Source organism: Erinaceus europaeus, chromosome 1, assembly GCF_950295315.1.
Source record: "Erinaceus europaeus chromosome 1, mEriEur2.1, whole genome shotgun sequence".
In the NCBI taxonomy this organism is placed as follows: domain Eukaryota; kingdom Metazoa; phylum Chordata; class Mammalia; order Eulipotyphla; family Erinaceidae; genus Erinaceus; species Erinaceus europaeus.
The window spans coordinates 114,479,337-114,494,980 of NC_080162.1; the positions used below are offsets into that span (position 1 = coordinate 114,479,337).

At 42.7% G+C, this 15,644-nt stretch overlaps 1 protein-coding gene across 1 annotated transcript in view; it reads right to left on the reverse strand.

The window, feature by feature from the left end:
- Positions 1-15,644, reverse strand: part of SH2D4B (SH2 domain containing 4B) — a 92,322-nt gene that overhangs the window by 50,336 nt on the left and 26,342 nt on the right. Inside the window, 2 exon segments of the mRNA XM_060202028.1 lie at positions 3,545-3,692; positions 6,141-6,300. Of these exon segments, the coding sequence (XP_060058011.1) occupies positions 3,545-3,692; positions 6,141-6,300 (308 nt within the window).

The window sequence follows — 15,644 nt, forward strand, 5'->3', positions numbered from 1 at the left end:
TGTACTTGGGTCCTTCCCTATTATAACATGTGCACAAAACCAGGTGCACCACCACCCAGCCAAGCCAAAGACATTTGCAAAGAGTAATGTTAGATTCTTACTTTAGTCAATGTTAAATTTCATGTTAAAGCTACAATAACAAAACTAGGGGGCCAAGTGGTGGTGCACCTGATTGAGTGCACATATTACAATGTGCAAGGACTGGGGTTCTAGCCCCTGGTCCCCACCTGCAGGGGGTAAGCTTCACAAGTGGTGTAGCAGGTTTGCAGGTATTTCTCTGTCTCTTTCCCTCTCTATCTCCCCCACCTCTCTCAATTTCTGGCTATCTCTACTATCCAATAAACAAATAAAGATAATTAAAATGTTTAAGAAAAAACTGATACATATGGTTCAGAAATAGTCAATCAAAGAAGAAAAAGACATAAAGGGATCTAGAAGGAAATCAGAAGCTGAGTCAAGGCAGCAAGTCCAAGGAAAGGAGAGAGGAGAGATAACATAACTTGTCAGGCTAGCTCTACAGGCAGGAGAGAGAGACGACCAGGGACTCATGGCTGAGTGGTACACAGTTCAGTCTTTATTCATGTGGAATGCAGTGCAATCTAAGCTATCTCTAGTCACAATCCTGTCCTTATATATCCTGAGGCAGAAGAGTCAGGTCCGAAAAGGATGTACGTAGGATAGGGGGTGGGGAGAAGGAAAAAGCGTGCAAAACAGTGAGGATTAAACCAATGCCCTGGAGGCAGGGCGGTGTTTAGTTAACAGTGGTTATGTAAACAGAATACAGTGTTAAGCAGGGGGATTAAACCAATGAAACAGAAGGGGTCTTAGAAGCAGAATTTAGAAGCCTACCAACAATAACTGACTAACCATTTGGAAGAAAATAAAGTTAATGTCCTATGTCAGACTATATTCCACAGTGAAAAAAAATTAGACACAAAAATATGATATCTATATCAAACAACTTGGACTTAAGTGGTTTTATGTTTCTATTATTATTTGATAGAGACAGAGAAATTGAGAGGAAAAGAGGAGATAAGGAGGGAAAGAGACAGAGAGACACCTACAGCCCTGCTTCACCACTCATAAAGCTTTCTCCCTGCAGGTGGGGACCAGGCACCTGAACCTAGGTCCTTGTGCCCTGTAATGTGAGTGCTTAACCAGGTGCACCACCCAGGACTTCAATTCTTGTAAGCCAAGCTAAAAAATAAGAAAACACTAAGCAGAACTTAGACTGGAGTTGGTGTATCGCACCAAAGTAAAAAAACAAAACAAACAAAAAAAAAAAACCTCTGGGAGTAGGGTGAGTAGGGTGGAGGGTTGGGGTCCTGGAACATGATGGCAGAGGACCTAGTGGGGGTTGAACTGTTATGTGGAAAACTGGGAAATGTTACACATGTACCAACTACTGTACTTTACTGTTGACTGGTGTTAATCATTAATCCCTCCCAGTGAGGAAATTAAAAAAAAATGTATAGCCTTGAGGGTGGCACAGATATTCCTAAACATGAGTGATGGTAGGAAAAGATCTAAGTAGGGGGTGGGGTAAGAATGCTTTAGTGTGTGCGATTAACCAGGTGCACCACCACCTGGCCCCTAGGGAGCTGAGAATGTTTTACAGACAAATATCATGGGGATATGAGGTACCCATGTGTCAACAACTGGACTGTAAACTTTTAACTCCCCAATAAAATGACAAAAGGGAAAAAATGAAATAAATACTAAAGAAAAAGCTCACAGGGCACGTGACTTTGGTGGCCGGTGGGATAACTTATATACACCCTGTATGGGTATGAAATGATACCCCGACATCTTATAATTTTGTAAAAACACTACTAACAAAACCTTTCACCTCCTGTTTATCCAAAAGTATTATAAATAAAGTTAAGAGAAAGCCTCACAGAGAAAAGTATTTGTGGGGGCTGGGCAGTAGTGCAGTGGGTTAAGGCACCTGGGGCAAAGTGCAAGGATGTACACAAGGATCCCAGTTCAAGCTCCCAGCTCCCCACCTGTAGGGGAGTCACTTTAAAAGTGGTGAAGCAGTTCTGCAGGTGTCTTTCTCTCTCCCTCTCTGTCTTTCCCTCCTCTCTCCATTTCTCTCTGTCTTATCCAACAACAATAAAATGGCCTCAAGGAGCAGTGGATTCATAGTGTAGGCACCGAGCCCCAGAAATAACTCTGATGGAGAAAGGAAGGAAGGAAGGAAGGAAGGAAGGAAGGAAGGAAGGAAGGAAGGAAGGAAGGAAGGAGAGAAGGTAGGTACTTGCAACACAAATAATCTTAAGGGGTCAAGGTCCTCACTAGCTGCTCATTAGAAAGGGGACATAGCTTTTTTAAAATATGTAATGAGTGAGGGGCTAGGTGATGGCACACCTGGTTGAGCGCACATTACAGTACACAAGGATCTAGGTTCGATTTCCCGGTCACCACCTACAGAGGGAAAGTTGTGTGAGTGGTGAAGCCGGGCTACAGCTGTTTCTCTGTCTCTCTCCTACTTCAACACCCTTTACTCTCCATTTCTGACTGTCTCTGTATAAAAAAAATAAATAAAGGTAATTTAAATTTTTAATGTAATGGGTGGTTCATGAAATAATACCATCATTATTATCAGCATCATTTTCTTATTACTTAAACAGATTTTCTACTAATAAAAAAAAAAAGAAAAGAAAAGGTATTACTCCATTAGCATCCTGGGGACTAGGGTGGAGGTGTTTTTCAAGCATCTTAATCTTCTTACCAGAACACCTTTGAGCTTCTTAACCACCAACAAATTCTCCAAAATTCAGTAGATATGAAAAGTTACCTTCAATGTCCAATCCTGGGTCAGGACATTTGCACTTTTCCATTCCTTGAATCTTCCCAAAACTTCAAAAAGAATGTTGTTATTACCCTGATATTATAAACAAAGACTTGAAGGCAAGGAGAAGGTCAGAGAGCTTCCCAGGATCACACATCTGTAAGCAGTAGAGCTGAGTTGGAACTAGACTACACATTGGTCTGACCACAAGCTCAGCTCTTTACAAAAGACCTGAGCTCTTTCTTTATTATTACTATTATTATTTTAAATTTATTATTGGATAGAGACACAGAGAAATTGAGCAGAGAAGAGGAGATGGAGAGGGAAATACACAGAGAGACACCTGCTTCACCATTTGTGAAGATTTCCCCCCTGCAGGTGGGGACCAAGGACCTGAACCTGGGTCCTTGCACAGTGTAATGTGTGTGCTTAACCATGTGCACCACCAGCTGGCCCCATAAGACCTGAGTTCTGATCCTGGTTAGTTTGGGATACAGAAAACCCAAGTTCTGATCATAGTTCTATCCCCAGTAACTATTATTACACATGACCTTGGCAAGTCTCTTTGTCTGACCCTCAGTTTCCTCATGTGGATAATGGGAAATAAGCAGGTCCCAGTGGTGTGTCTAGTTCCTTCCCACTTGGACACACCAGATTGTTTCTCTCGTAAAGCATTCATGACCAACCAATGGACAAGGATTGATACCAGCCAGTGGCCTGCTGTGTGATGTGACCCAGGTACTGACTCACCTTGAACTCTTCATGGATGCGTTCTTCTAGGACTTTGGCAGCCTTGCGGTCCTCCATCTCTACTTTCCATTTCTCTGCCAGGATCCGGGCTTTCTCATTAGCCAGGGCATCCCGGAACTTCTGGGTGATTTCTGCCTCCTTTTGTCTCCTTGCAAAAGAACATAAGCAGGCTTATAAGCTCATGTGGGGAGAAGAAAGGGCCACATAATAGAGTTTTGAGGAAAAGCAATGAGTAGCCCTTCCTTGGTCTCTCAGAATGGTAACTAACTAAAGCCAACAAAAGTTAGTGCTGGGGGCTGGGCTGTAGTGTACCCAGTTAAGCGCACATACCATGAAGCACAAGGACTGGCACAAGGATCACGGTTCCAGCCCCAGGCCCCCCACCTGCAGGGGTCACTTCACAAGCAGTGAAGTAGGTCTGCAGATGTCTATCTTTCTCTACTTCTCTCTGTCTTCCCCTCATCTCTCAATTTCTCTCTGTCCTATCAAACAACAAAAACATTGGGGAAAAGATAGCCTTCAGGAGCAATGGATTCATAGTGCAGGGACCAAGCCCCAGAGATAACCCTGGAGGGAAAAAAAATAAAAATAAAAAACTCAGTGCTGGAAAATAGGCCCTTTCGTGTATAGATGTCAAATCTGACAAATGTTCTGGAAGCTGTGTGTATGTTTTGGGGTGGGGAGGGTGCCACCTATTCAAGTTCTCACTGAAGTTTTAAGAGGTATAGATATCAGGGATAGATAGAATCATGGTTATGCATAGAGACTCTCATGCCTGAGGCTCCAAAGTCCCAGGTTCAATCTCCCACAACACCATAAGCCAGAGCTTATCAGTGCTCTAGAAAAATAAAGGGAAGGGTGGGGATATAGATAGAAGATGTTCATCAGCAGAGTTTTGTAACATAAAATGTAGTTTTCTCATGCAATGGAATATATATAGTATTCTTAACTAACCTTGTATATCTATATTATCCAAGTAGGGATTTAAAAAAACATTTACAAAGCATATATTATCTAAATTATTACAAAGTTTCCTTGCATGGTGGGTATTGGTCTATTGCTACAATTTTTTTCCTTTATTGGGGAGTTAATGTTTTACATTTGACAGTGAATACAATAGTTTGTACATGCATAATATTTCTCAGTTTTACACATAACAATATTGCTATAATTTTATAACTAAAATACTCATTAAAAATAGAAGACAGAGTGCTGGAGTTAACTTTATGTGAATTTTCATATTTATTTTTAAAAAGTAACAAGCTGTGTATTAAATATTCTGACTTCAAATATGACCAGGGACTCAATAGTTCATTTTGTTTGGGGGAAAAAATGTAGGTAGCATGGTGAGGAACCATTTTCTACTCAAGCCAGTCAGGATCTGAAGAGACTTCTTGAGCAAGCTACTCTAGACATTTCTTATTTTTTTTTAAACAATTTATTTATTTTTGATGTGTGGATGATACATAGAGAAGATACAAAGATAGAGAGGGACCAGAACACAGTTCAGCTCTAGCTTACAGTGGCACTGAGGATTGAACCTGGGATGTCAGAGCCTCAGGTATCAAAGTCTAGACCCGTCTTTATGAACCCATCTTGACTAGACAGAAAACAATAGTGATCCAACTGTGCTAGACTGTTGTGGGGAAAGAGCCCACTGTCTGGGAAATCCAAACCATTATTTCCTTCAGAGTCTGAGCAGGATGACCCTGAACCCCCTCCCTGAAGGGCAGTAGACAGGTCATCCTGACCTCATGAATTTATGGTGGGTGGTCTTTTTCAGACTGGGTACCTTTCCTGTACATACTCTTCATTCCCTTTGAACAACGGCCATGAATTACCATATGGCCAATCAAAACCCACCACAAATATCCTGGTTTTGATCAACCACTCCCTTTCCCCTTGTCCTGAGGTGCTTGTAATTTACCCTTAGAAAAAAAAAAGCCTACCTAGGCATTGTGAGTTCATGACCAGACCTTATATGGTAACTTTCCAGTTGTGATCAAATATTTGGTAGGACAAGATGTAACTATGCATTGTGTGTAGATTAATGATACCTCAACCTTCTTTCTGAACCTTGGGTATATCTACTTGCTTGTATCCCTTAATAAATGAGTCATCCATGAAGCTTCTCCCAGAGCTGGTCATGTGTTTACTTCCTCTCTGCGCACTCTACCCTCATCACTAGGGCTCCCCTAGGACCCCCAGAAGCTGCCCTAGTCTCCATTGCCAGTGGCCAATGAGGCAGAAAGCCCCAGGATGACCCTCAAACTGTTACAGAGACAACTCAGTGAGAACAGAATCAAAAGCATGTTGTATGCATCAGCTCAGTGAATCCAAATTATGGCCAAAAGTTAATGAAAGGGGGAGGGGATATTTTCATGCCTATGCTATATATAGATTTTAAGATCTGGACCCCAGCTCCCTATTGATTTATGGAGACAGGACCTGAGCCCTGTCTACCTGGATAGAAATGATAATGCTCTGATCCTTAGATGTTAGCATAACTCAAAAAAGTCCACTGACTTTCCCACCCAGAGCACAAACCCATCCCAGAGCTCTACGTTCCCATCCAGCATCCACTGGTAACACTCACCAGAGTTCTTCTGCCTCCCTCTGTGCCTGAAGCCGTGCCCTCTCTGCAATCAGCTCTTCAGAGATCTCTTCATAGGGCTTATCACCAGGGCCTTCTCCCATGATCCAGACCCAGACCTCGTTGTCTTCCCCCAGAAGCCACTGGATATGTTTGTCACTTGCTGTGCCCCAACCAGAAGACATGATAAAGGTAGAAGAAAAAAAGAGGCCTGAGTTCTCATGAGTAAGGAAAGATGGCCAGCCAGGGACATCAGGTTAAGCACACATAGTACTGTGCACCAGGACCCAGGTTTGAGCCCCTGCTCTCCACCTGCAACAGGGAAGTTTCACAAGCAGTAAAGCAGGCCTGCAAGTGTCAATCGTTGGGGTGGAGGAGACAGCATAATGGTTATGCAAACAGACTGTCATGCCTGAGACTCTGAGGTCCCAGGTTGAATCTCCAGCACCACCATGAGTCAGGGCTGAACAGGGCTCTAGTAAAAAAAAAGAAAGAAAGAAAGAAAGAAAGAAAGAAAGAAAGAAAGAAAGAAAGAAAGAAGGAAAGAAAGGAAGGAAAGACCTAAGCTGGCTGATGGTACATAACCATGTACCACTCTAGAGAACATTATCATCTCCAGAAAGGGACCCAGAGCATCCTGAGTGTGAGTTGCACCCACTTCTGCCCCCCACTCCCACTTTCCTCTAAGAAGCGCACAGGTCAGCCTACTGGACACTTCCTTTCTGGAGCTACTGAGATGTGCAGCAGAGAGAACTTCAGGAGACAATATAACACTCTCTAGAGGAAGTCATCCCCAGACCCCAAGCAAAATTGATGAGTATCTCCTCTCTCTCCCTCCCTCCCTCCCTCTCTCCCTCCACCCCTCTCTGTCTCCCTCCTTCCCTCTCTCTCTCCCTCCCTCCCTTCTTGCATCCATTCTCCTCCTTCTCCTCCTCCTATTCTTCTTCTTCTCCTTCTCCTTCTTCTCTCTCTCTCTCTCTCTCTCTCTCTCTCTCTCTCCTCTCCTCTCCTCTCCTCTCCCTCCCTCCCTCTTGTCTACTGATTGTAAACAAGGCATTGGAGATGGCAGAGTTTCATGATGAAGCACATAGACCCCCGAGCCTCTCTGCTCACATCTGATTGTAACATGAGCAAGGTAACAAACCTGTGTTGTATTCATCCTCTGAGGTCTTCCAGTTTCCTATTGCAACAAATTCCATTCTTTATCTTCTAGTTTGATTTTTTGTGCTTTTATTTATTTTTTTTCTCACCACTCCCATCACCAAAGGTCTGTGTCTCCATCCCCACCCCTACAGATAACCAACATACTTCTCCCACAGTCCTAGACACAGGATAACGTTTTGTTTCTTTCACATTCCTGTACTCTGTTGTCTATATGTCACATATGGTGAAGCCAGTCTGTAGTTGTCCTTCACCCCCCTTACTTGCTTCACTGACCATCATCTTCTCCAACTCCATCCACTTTATCCCAAAGGACACAATATACCCATCCACATAAATCAACAAACAGGAAAGAGGAAAAACAACTACCAGATGTTTTCACTCACATATGCAATCTAGAGATAGGATTTATATCAACTTGCCAAAAAAAAATCCAAACAGAAGCAAGCAAACTGTAAGACTTTTGAGAACTCTGATGGTTCTCTTTGGAAGGTAGGAGGGTGAGGATAGGGAACTTTGGAGGTGGGTGTGGTATAGAACTATATATTATAATTTTATAATCTTGTAACAGACTGTTAATAACAAACAAAAACATGTATATGTATATGTGTATGTGTATGTATATTATAGCCCATTTTTGGAGTGGCAAAAGGCTGCTGAAAAGGACAAAAGAGAGCTAAGTGCCACCAAGTTTCAGATGCTACCATGACACCATCCTGACTTCCCTGGGCAGACAACCTTACCAATATGTCCTGGAACCCCACCTCTCCAGAGCTCTGCCCCACTAAGGAAAGATAGAGACAGGCTGGGGGTATGAATTGACTTGCCAACTCCCATGTCCAGCAGAGGAGCAATTACAGAAGCCAGACCTTCCACCTTCTGCACCCCACAAAGAATTCTGGTCCATACCCCGCCCCCACTCCAGAGGGGAAGAAATATTAGTGGAAGATGACCAGAGAGCTCTGAACTCTAATTCCATCAAGATCTGAAGAGAGATTAAAAAAATGAAAGACAAAAAGAAGTAGTAATAGGTATAGGTGTGACTTAAAAGGAAGAGAAGGTAGGACTATAGAAAAAATGGACAAATATACATAAATATAGATAGTTATAGAAATAACAGTCCACTCACATCTGTGACCTTGTGAGAACTAACTGCAGTGTTTCCAATGGAGGGAATGGGGACACAGAACTCTGGTGGTGGGAATGGTGTGGAATTATACCCCTGATATCTCATAATTTTGTAAATCAATATTAAATCACTAATAAAAAATACTCTTTGAGGGCCAGGTGGTGGCACACTTGGTTGAATGCACATGTTACAATGCTCAAGGACCTGGGTTCAAGGCCCTGGTCCCCACAGGCAGGTGGAAAACTTTGAGAGTGGTGAAGCAGTGTTACAAGTGTCTCTCTGTCTCTCTCCCTCTCTACCACCCACTTCCCTCTCAATTACTAGCTGTCTCTATCCAATAAAAAAAGATAATTTAAAAATATATTTTAAAATACTCTTTGTTAATTCAGACAGAAGTGACCCTTGGCACCCATCCTGGAGGATAAAGGAGGCAGGGTTCAAGGCTACACTGGTCCAGGTGCCATGCTCTTTCTCCTGCAGAGAATAAAAAGCTGGGGGCTGGGCAGTGGCACACCCAGTTAAGTGCACATAGTATTAAGCACAAGGACCTGAGTACAAGCCCCCAACTTCCCACCTGCAGGGGGAGTGCTGCACAACTGGTGAAGCAGCTCAGCGGATGTCTCTTTCTCTCTTCCTCTCTCCTCTCCTTGTCAATTTCTCTCGTCCTATCCAATAAAATGGAAAAAATGGCCACCGCCACCAGGAGCAGTGGATTCATAGTGCCTGCACCAAGCCCCAGTGATAACCCTGGAGGAAAAGAAGAAAGAAAGAAATAAAGAAAGAAAGAAAGAAAGAAAGAAAGAAAGAAAGAAAGAAAGAAAGGAAGGAAGGAAGGAAGGAAGGAAGGAAGGAAGGAAGGAAGAAAGAGGAACAAAGAAATACTAGGAGTTTCTGGTAGACTGCAACCACGAGGAAGAAAGTCACATGGTAGACATAAGTAAGACAAAAGATAGAGAGGGTTCCTTGATGGTCTTATTGGGTAACTAGACCAATACTATCCACTTCTGCCAGTTCTTGTCATTTTCTGTTTTTTTTTTTTTTTTTAAGAAAAATAAGGAATTTCAAGGGATAAAGTTGTGCAACTGTTGACAGGTGTAGAAAATATTTATTTTATTAAGCAACTATGGTTCATGTTCTTTTACTTACACCACTTAACTGATATCAGTTGCAAACACATAACATAGAAACTCTAAATCCTAAGAATATTTTTTAACACAACCATGGGAATAGAATTGATGTTCCTGCTTAAAGCCAGAGACTATCAGATATAATTAAAAAGAAAAATCTGAGGGGGCTGAGCGGTAGTGCAGCAAGTTAAGCACATGGCATGAAGCACAAGGACCTGCTCAAGGATCCCGGTTGGAACCCCCAGCTCCCCACCTGCAGGGGGTCACTTCACAAGCAGTGAAGCAAGTCTGCAGGTGTCTATCTTTCTCTTCCCCTCCCTGTCTTCCCTTCTCTCTCGATTTCTCTCTGTCCTGTCCAACAACAACAGCAATAGCAACAATAACAACAACAAGGGCAACAAAATGGAGAAAATGGCCTCCAGGAGCAGTGGCTTCACAGTGCAGGCACCAAGCCCCAGCAATAACCCTGGAGACAAAAAAGAAAGAAAGGAAAAGAAAAGAAAAATCTGGGGCCCGGTGGTGGAACACCTGGCCAAGCACACATGTTACATTGCACAAAGACTCAGGTTCAAGTCCCTGGTCCCCACCTATAGGGGGAAAACTTTGTGAGTGGTGAAGCAGGGCTGCAGGTCTCTCTATCTATCTCTATCTATCTATCTATCTATCTATCTCCCCCTTCCTTCTTGATTTCTGGCTGTCTCTATCCAATAAGTAAATGAAAAGATTTAAAAAAAAGAAAGAAAGAAAAATCTAGGTTCGTGTTAAAGAAAATGTTGTTTTTGACAGGTTAGGTTGTTTTCGCCGGGCTGGCTTCACGGGCAGGTAACAGACGACCAGGGACTCATAGTTGAGCTGTAGGCAGTATCTCTTTATTCATGCAGGACGCAGCACAATCTAAGCCGAGCTGAGCTAAACTAAAGGTAAAGTACTCTAAAACTCACAATGCTGTCTTTATATATACTTGACAAGTAGGGTGGAAACAGGGTGTGACATAGAGAGGGTGGAGAGAAAAGTGACTGGTGACAATCAGAGTGTGACAAGGAGGGGGGGTGGAGCAAAAACATATCATGAAACAGTGGGGATTGAACCAATGCCCTGGAGGGAAGTGCTTGTTAACAGCGGTTATATAAATAGAATGAAGTGGTTATGTAAATAGAATAGTGTTAAGCAGGGGGGATTTAAACCAAATGAAACAGAAGGGGTCTCATGCATACCAACAATTCCCCCTTTCTTTTTAACTAATGGCCATTGTGGGGTGAACAGAAACGTATATCGTACAGGCGTTTTCAAAAGAACTGGCATAAGACATGGAAAACAAAATAGGCGCGCAGCAATAACCAGTGTGATGCCAAGTGGAGCTTTTCTTGCCTCAAAGGGCAAGGCCTAGCAGGCGAAAGGTCATTTCTTGCCTCTGGGAATGCTTCATGCCTCTGGGGGCATCTCTTGCCTCAAAGGGTGTTTCCTGCCTCTGTGGGCATCTCTTGCCTCTTGGGGCGCTTCATGCCTCTGTGGGCATAACCTAATAAGGAAGGGGAGCTTTCTGCCTCTGGGACAGAGCCTGCAGGCGAGGGGACATGGTCTATAAAGTCTCAAGGCAACTGGCTGAAGTTAGTCTTTGAGAAACACAGCAGCGTGTACCAGTAAGTCCGATGGAGGTGTCAGTCCAAAGTAGCTGACCACAGAAGAAAATGCCAAGGGATGAAACGCTGTACGTCTGTCTTGATGGGGAATGTCGGCCACCAGAATTCTGCTTTTCTGTAGAGAGTGAGCTTTGGAGTCTGTGAATCTGTTTCTTCAGGTCGTGCCAGGTCTCATCATTGGTTTCCGGGGGCGATGTCAGAGAACAGGGGTCCAAATGGATTTCCAGAAATTTTCATTTGAGTAGATGCTTTTTCATGTGAAGACTTTGACAGCTGAAATTCACTTACTTGTCAAACAAAACTTGTAGCAGATTAGAAGTTTACTATCATTGATAACTCCATTAAAATTGGAAGTCCTTTCTAGTATGATTTTAAGGTTGTTTAAACAGTTTAAACTCAATAAAATGTGGAAAGGTAAACAGAAGAACCACGGTTAAAAGCCTCAGGCATGAGAATAATTAACATAATCATTGCACTATCTGCCCCACCCATAACTCATACAGTTTTCAGGATTAAATGTTTCAGATTCATGTCAAGACGTAAAAGAGAAATCAAAGGAGGGAAAAAACAATTTTTTGGATTGTTTCTGGATGTCTCTAGAAATCATGGCTGCGTCCAGCATTTTTTTTTTAAGTCAATGTTAAAATTCAGTCATTCAAATCATTCTCTTATGAAACGCAACTTGAACCAGATTATCAAGATCTCACCATGTAGGATTAAGAATCCCCGGAGGGCGACCTAGTCCAAAAAGGTCCTCGAAATTCCATTTAGGGTGTTTCTGACTGTTCCTGCTGGATTGCTTCAGGCACCCATTTTTAAAAGCGTCTTCCCATTGAAGAAAGAATCCAATCAGGAGAGTAGAACTAACCACATGTCTCCATACTTGGGAACTGCCAGGGTACTCGAGAATGTTCTTCAAATTAGAGTAGTCCTTCTCCATGGGAAACATTCGAGAAGAAGTCCAGAAAGTTCCAGGGGAAATCCCCATGCATATCCCAAGGTCTACGATCACGGTCATAAAGAACCAAACTGTGGCCCGGAGCAAAATGTAGTCCTTTTCCTCAGGAAACATGGGAGAGGGAATCCAGAAAGTCCAAGGAGAAATCTCCGTGCATCTCCCAAGCTCTATGACCCCGGTCATAAGAAACCAAAGTTCCCGGTGAGGGAACCGAAGTGTGGCCCAGAGTAAAATGTTCCAGAGACAGAGAAACTGTCTCATAATGAAACAGTAGAGGCTTTGGCAAACCTCTTCGTAAGTAGAAGAGAAGACCATAGTGAATAGGCAGGCAAAGTCTTCACTTATCTGGGAGTTGCGCAGGTCTGGTCCCACGTTGTTGCGCCATATGTCGTTTTCGACGGGTTAGGTTGTTTTCGCCGGGCTGGCTTCACGGGCAGGTAACAGACGACCAGGGACTCATAGTTGAGCTGTAGGCAGTATCTCTTTATTCATGCAGGACGCAGCACAATCTAAGCCGAGCTGAGCTAAACTAAAGGTAAAGTACTCTAAAACTCACAATGCTGTCTTTATATATACTTGACAAGTAGGGTGGAAACAGGGTGTGACATAGAGAGGGTGGAGAGAAAAGTGACTGGTGACAATCAGAGTGTGACAAGGAGGGGGGGTGGAGCAAAAACATATCATGAAACAGTGGGGATTGAACCAATGCCCTGGAGGGAGGTGCTTGTTAACAGCAGTTATATAAATAGAATGAAGTGGTTATGTAAATAGAATAGTGTTAAGCAGGGGGGATTTAAACCAAATGAAACAGAAGGGGTCTCATGCATACCAACAAGAAAACATACATTTTTTTTAAGTTTAAAAATCTTGAGGCTGTCAACAATAGATGATGACAAGGCAAGAAGAAGTGGCAATGGTAGACAAAGAAAATTCAAGGACAAATGTATTTTAAAAGACAAGAATATTTTGAGATAGTAAAAGATGCAGCCCACAAAGAAGAAATAAAGGTCACCGAATTTTATACAGTATGATAACATACCAGGCAACTGCAAAAAATAAAACTCCTAAAAAGAAAGTAAAGTTTGGGGGCATGGGCAGTAGTGCAAAGGGTTGAAAGCACATGGCTTAAAGCACAAGGACAGGAGTAATTCGGGTTCAAGCCCCTGGCTCCCCACCTGCAGGAGGGTCACCTCAAAGGCAGTGAGGCAAGTCTGAAGGTATCTATCTTTCTCTCCCCATCTGTCTTCCCCTCCTCTCTCAGTTTCTATCTGTCCTATACAACAACAATAACAATAACAACAAGGGCAACAAAATGGAAAAAGATAGTCTCCAGGAGCAGTGAATTCATAGTGCAGGCACCAAGCCTAAGTGATAACCCTGGAGGAAAAATAAATAATAAAGTCCAAAAATATGTATACAGTGATAGTAGAGAGTTCTACTGTGTTTATTTTAGAAGTTGGTAAGTCAGGTAGGTTTCTAAAGATGATGTATCAGGCAGAAAAAAGGGCTTATTAGGTAACATACAAGATTTGCATAGATAAGATCCTTAGTTCAATTCCCAGCACCATATGCTCCAACTTAACTTTCATATTCTTGCTCATAAAATAAATAAATCTTTAAAAAATAATAATACATTGGGCTTGGTAGATAGCATAATGGTTATATAAAAGATGTTCATGGGAGTCGGGCGGTAGCACAGCGGGTTAAGCACATGGCACGAAGTGCAAGGACCAGCATAAGGATCCCAGTTTGAGCCCCTGGCTCCCCACCTGCAGGGGAGTCGCTTCACAAGTGGTGAAGCAGGTCTGCAGGTGTCTATCTTTCTCTCCCCCTCTCTGTCTTCCCCTCCTCTCTCCATTTCTCTCTGTCCTATCTAACAATAACAACATCTATATCAACAACAATAATTACAGCAATAATTTTTTAAAAAGATGTTCATAACTGAGGCTACAATGTCTCAGATTCAATCCCTTACACTAATATACACCAGAGTTGTGCAGTGTATGACAACAACAACAATAATAGATGAATCTCTTTTTTTGTTGTTTGTTTGGTTTTTTGTTTTTGAAAGCTTTAACAGTTTTTTTATCTTTATTTATTTATTGGATAGAGATAGCCAGAAATTGAGAGGGAAGTGGGAAATAGGAAGAAAGAGAGACACCTGCAGCCCTGCTTCACCACTCACAAAGCTTTCCCCCTGCAGGTGGGAACCAGGGGGCTTGAACCTAGGTCTTTGCACATGGTCATATGTGCGCTCAACCAGGTGTGCTACCACCCAGCCCCATACTTAATCTCCAACACCACTATAAGCAAGAGCTTAGCACTGTTCTGGTGCTAAGACTGGTCCTGAAATGAGTGCAGCCTAGAATGTTCCTAGATATGACCATGGAATTCAAGCTCAGACCTACAGGGATGCAGAGGTTACATAGGCTTCTGTGATTAATATGGATCCCAGGTCAGATTGATGGGGTTTACAGTTAACAATCTTTATACTTTTCCCATGTTTGGGAGCTACTATCTTCCCTGATACAGCTTTCTAGTCTTCTTTCCAACTCTAACACCATCTCTCCAGACAATATCTTTAGTCCACCTGAATGTTAGCTGTCTGGCTCAGGTAAAAATTAAAGTCCTGGAATATACCTAAAATAGACCTACTAGCTTTTTCAAAAATGGATATCCCAAATATCATCTGGTATATTCTTACCTCTCAGTCCCTGATTATTAAACAATTTGTTCTTTTTTATATCTTAATGCTTTTTCAGCCACCATGTTGCAGATGCTGCCATGACACCAACCTGACTTCCCTGGCAGATGACCTCACCAATGTGTCCTAGAACCCCACCTCCCAGAGCCCTACTCCACTAGGGAAAGATAAAAACAGGCTGGGAGTAAGGATTGAACTGACAATGCCCATGTCCAGTGGAGAAGCAATTACAGAAGCCAGACCTTCCACTTTCTGTGCCCCGTAATGATCCTGGGTTCATGCTCCCAAAGAGGTAAAGAATAGGAAAGCTTCCAATGGAAGAGGTGGGATAGAAAACTCTTGTGAAGTGTGTTCTTAACCAGGTGTGCCACCTCCTGGCCTACAGGAACCTTCTCCTTTCTCTATAAAGCCCATATTTCTCCCAGTCCTGAAACCCCTAGGGTAGGGCTCTATTTCCTGCATGCTTCTCTCAAGTCATATCAACTGATACTGCATCATCTGGTCCCAACCCAATCAATGCAGCCAGTACCACCTCAGCATGCTTCACTTCTGACTGTGTCTAGAGACTTCAGGTGTGGAATGTTAACCCTTCAGTATCATTACTCTGGTGAGACCTTTCCTAGCTCACAGGACTCCTTAATTCCAGTTTAGGTGGTCCACTTCTTAGCAAACCTCAGAACCTAGATATAGACCAGGGCCCATTAGATAAGGCATATATATATATATATATATATATATATCCATAAGTTAAGGAAAAATATACACCTTAAAGCAAAAGTGCACAGTAG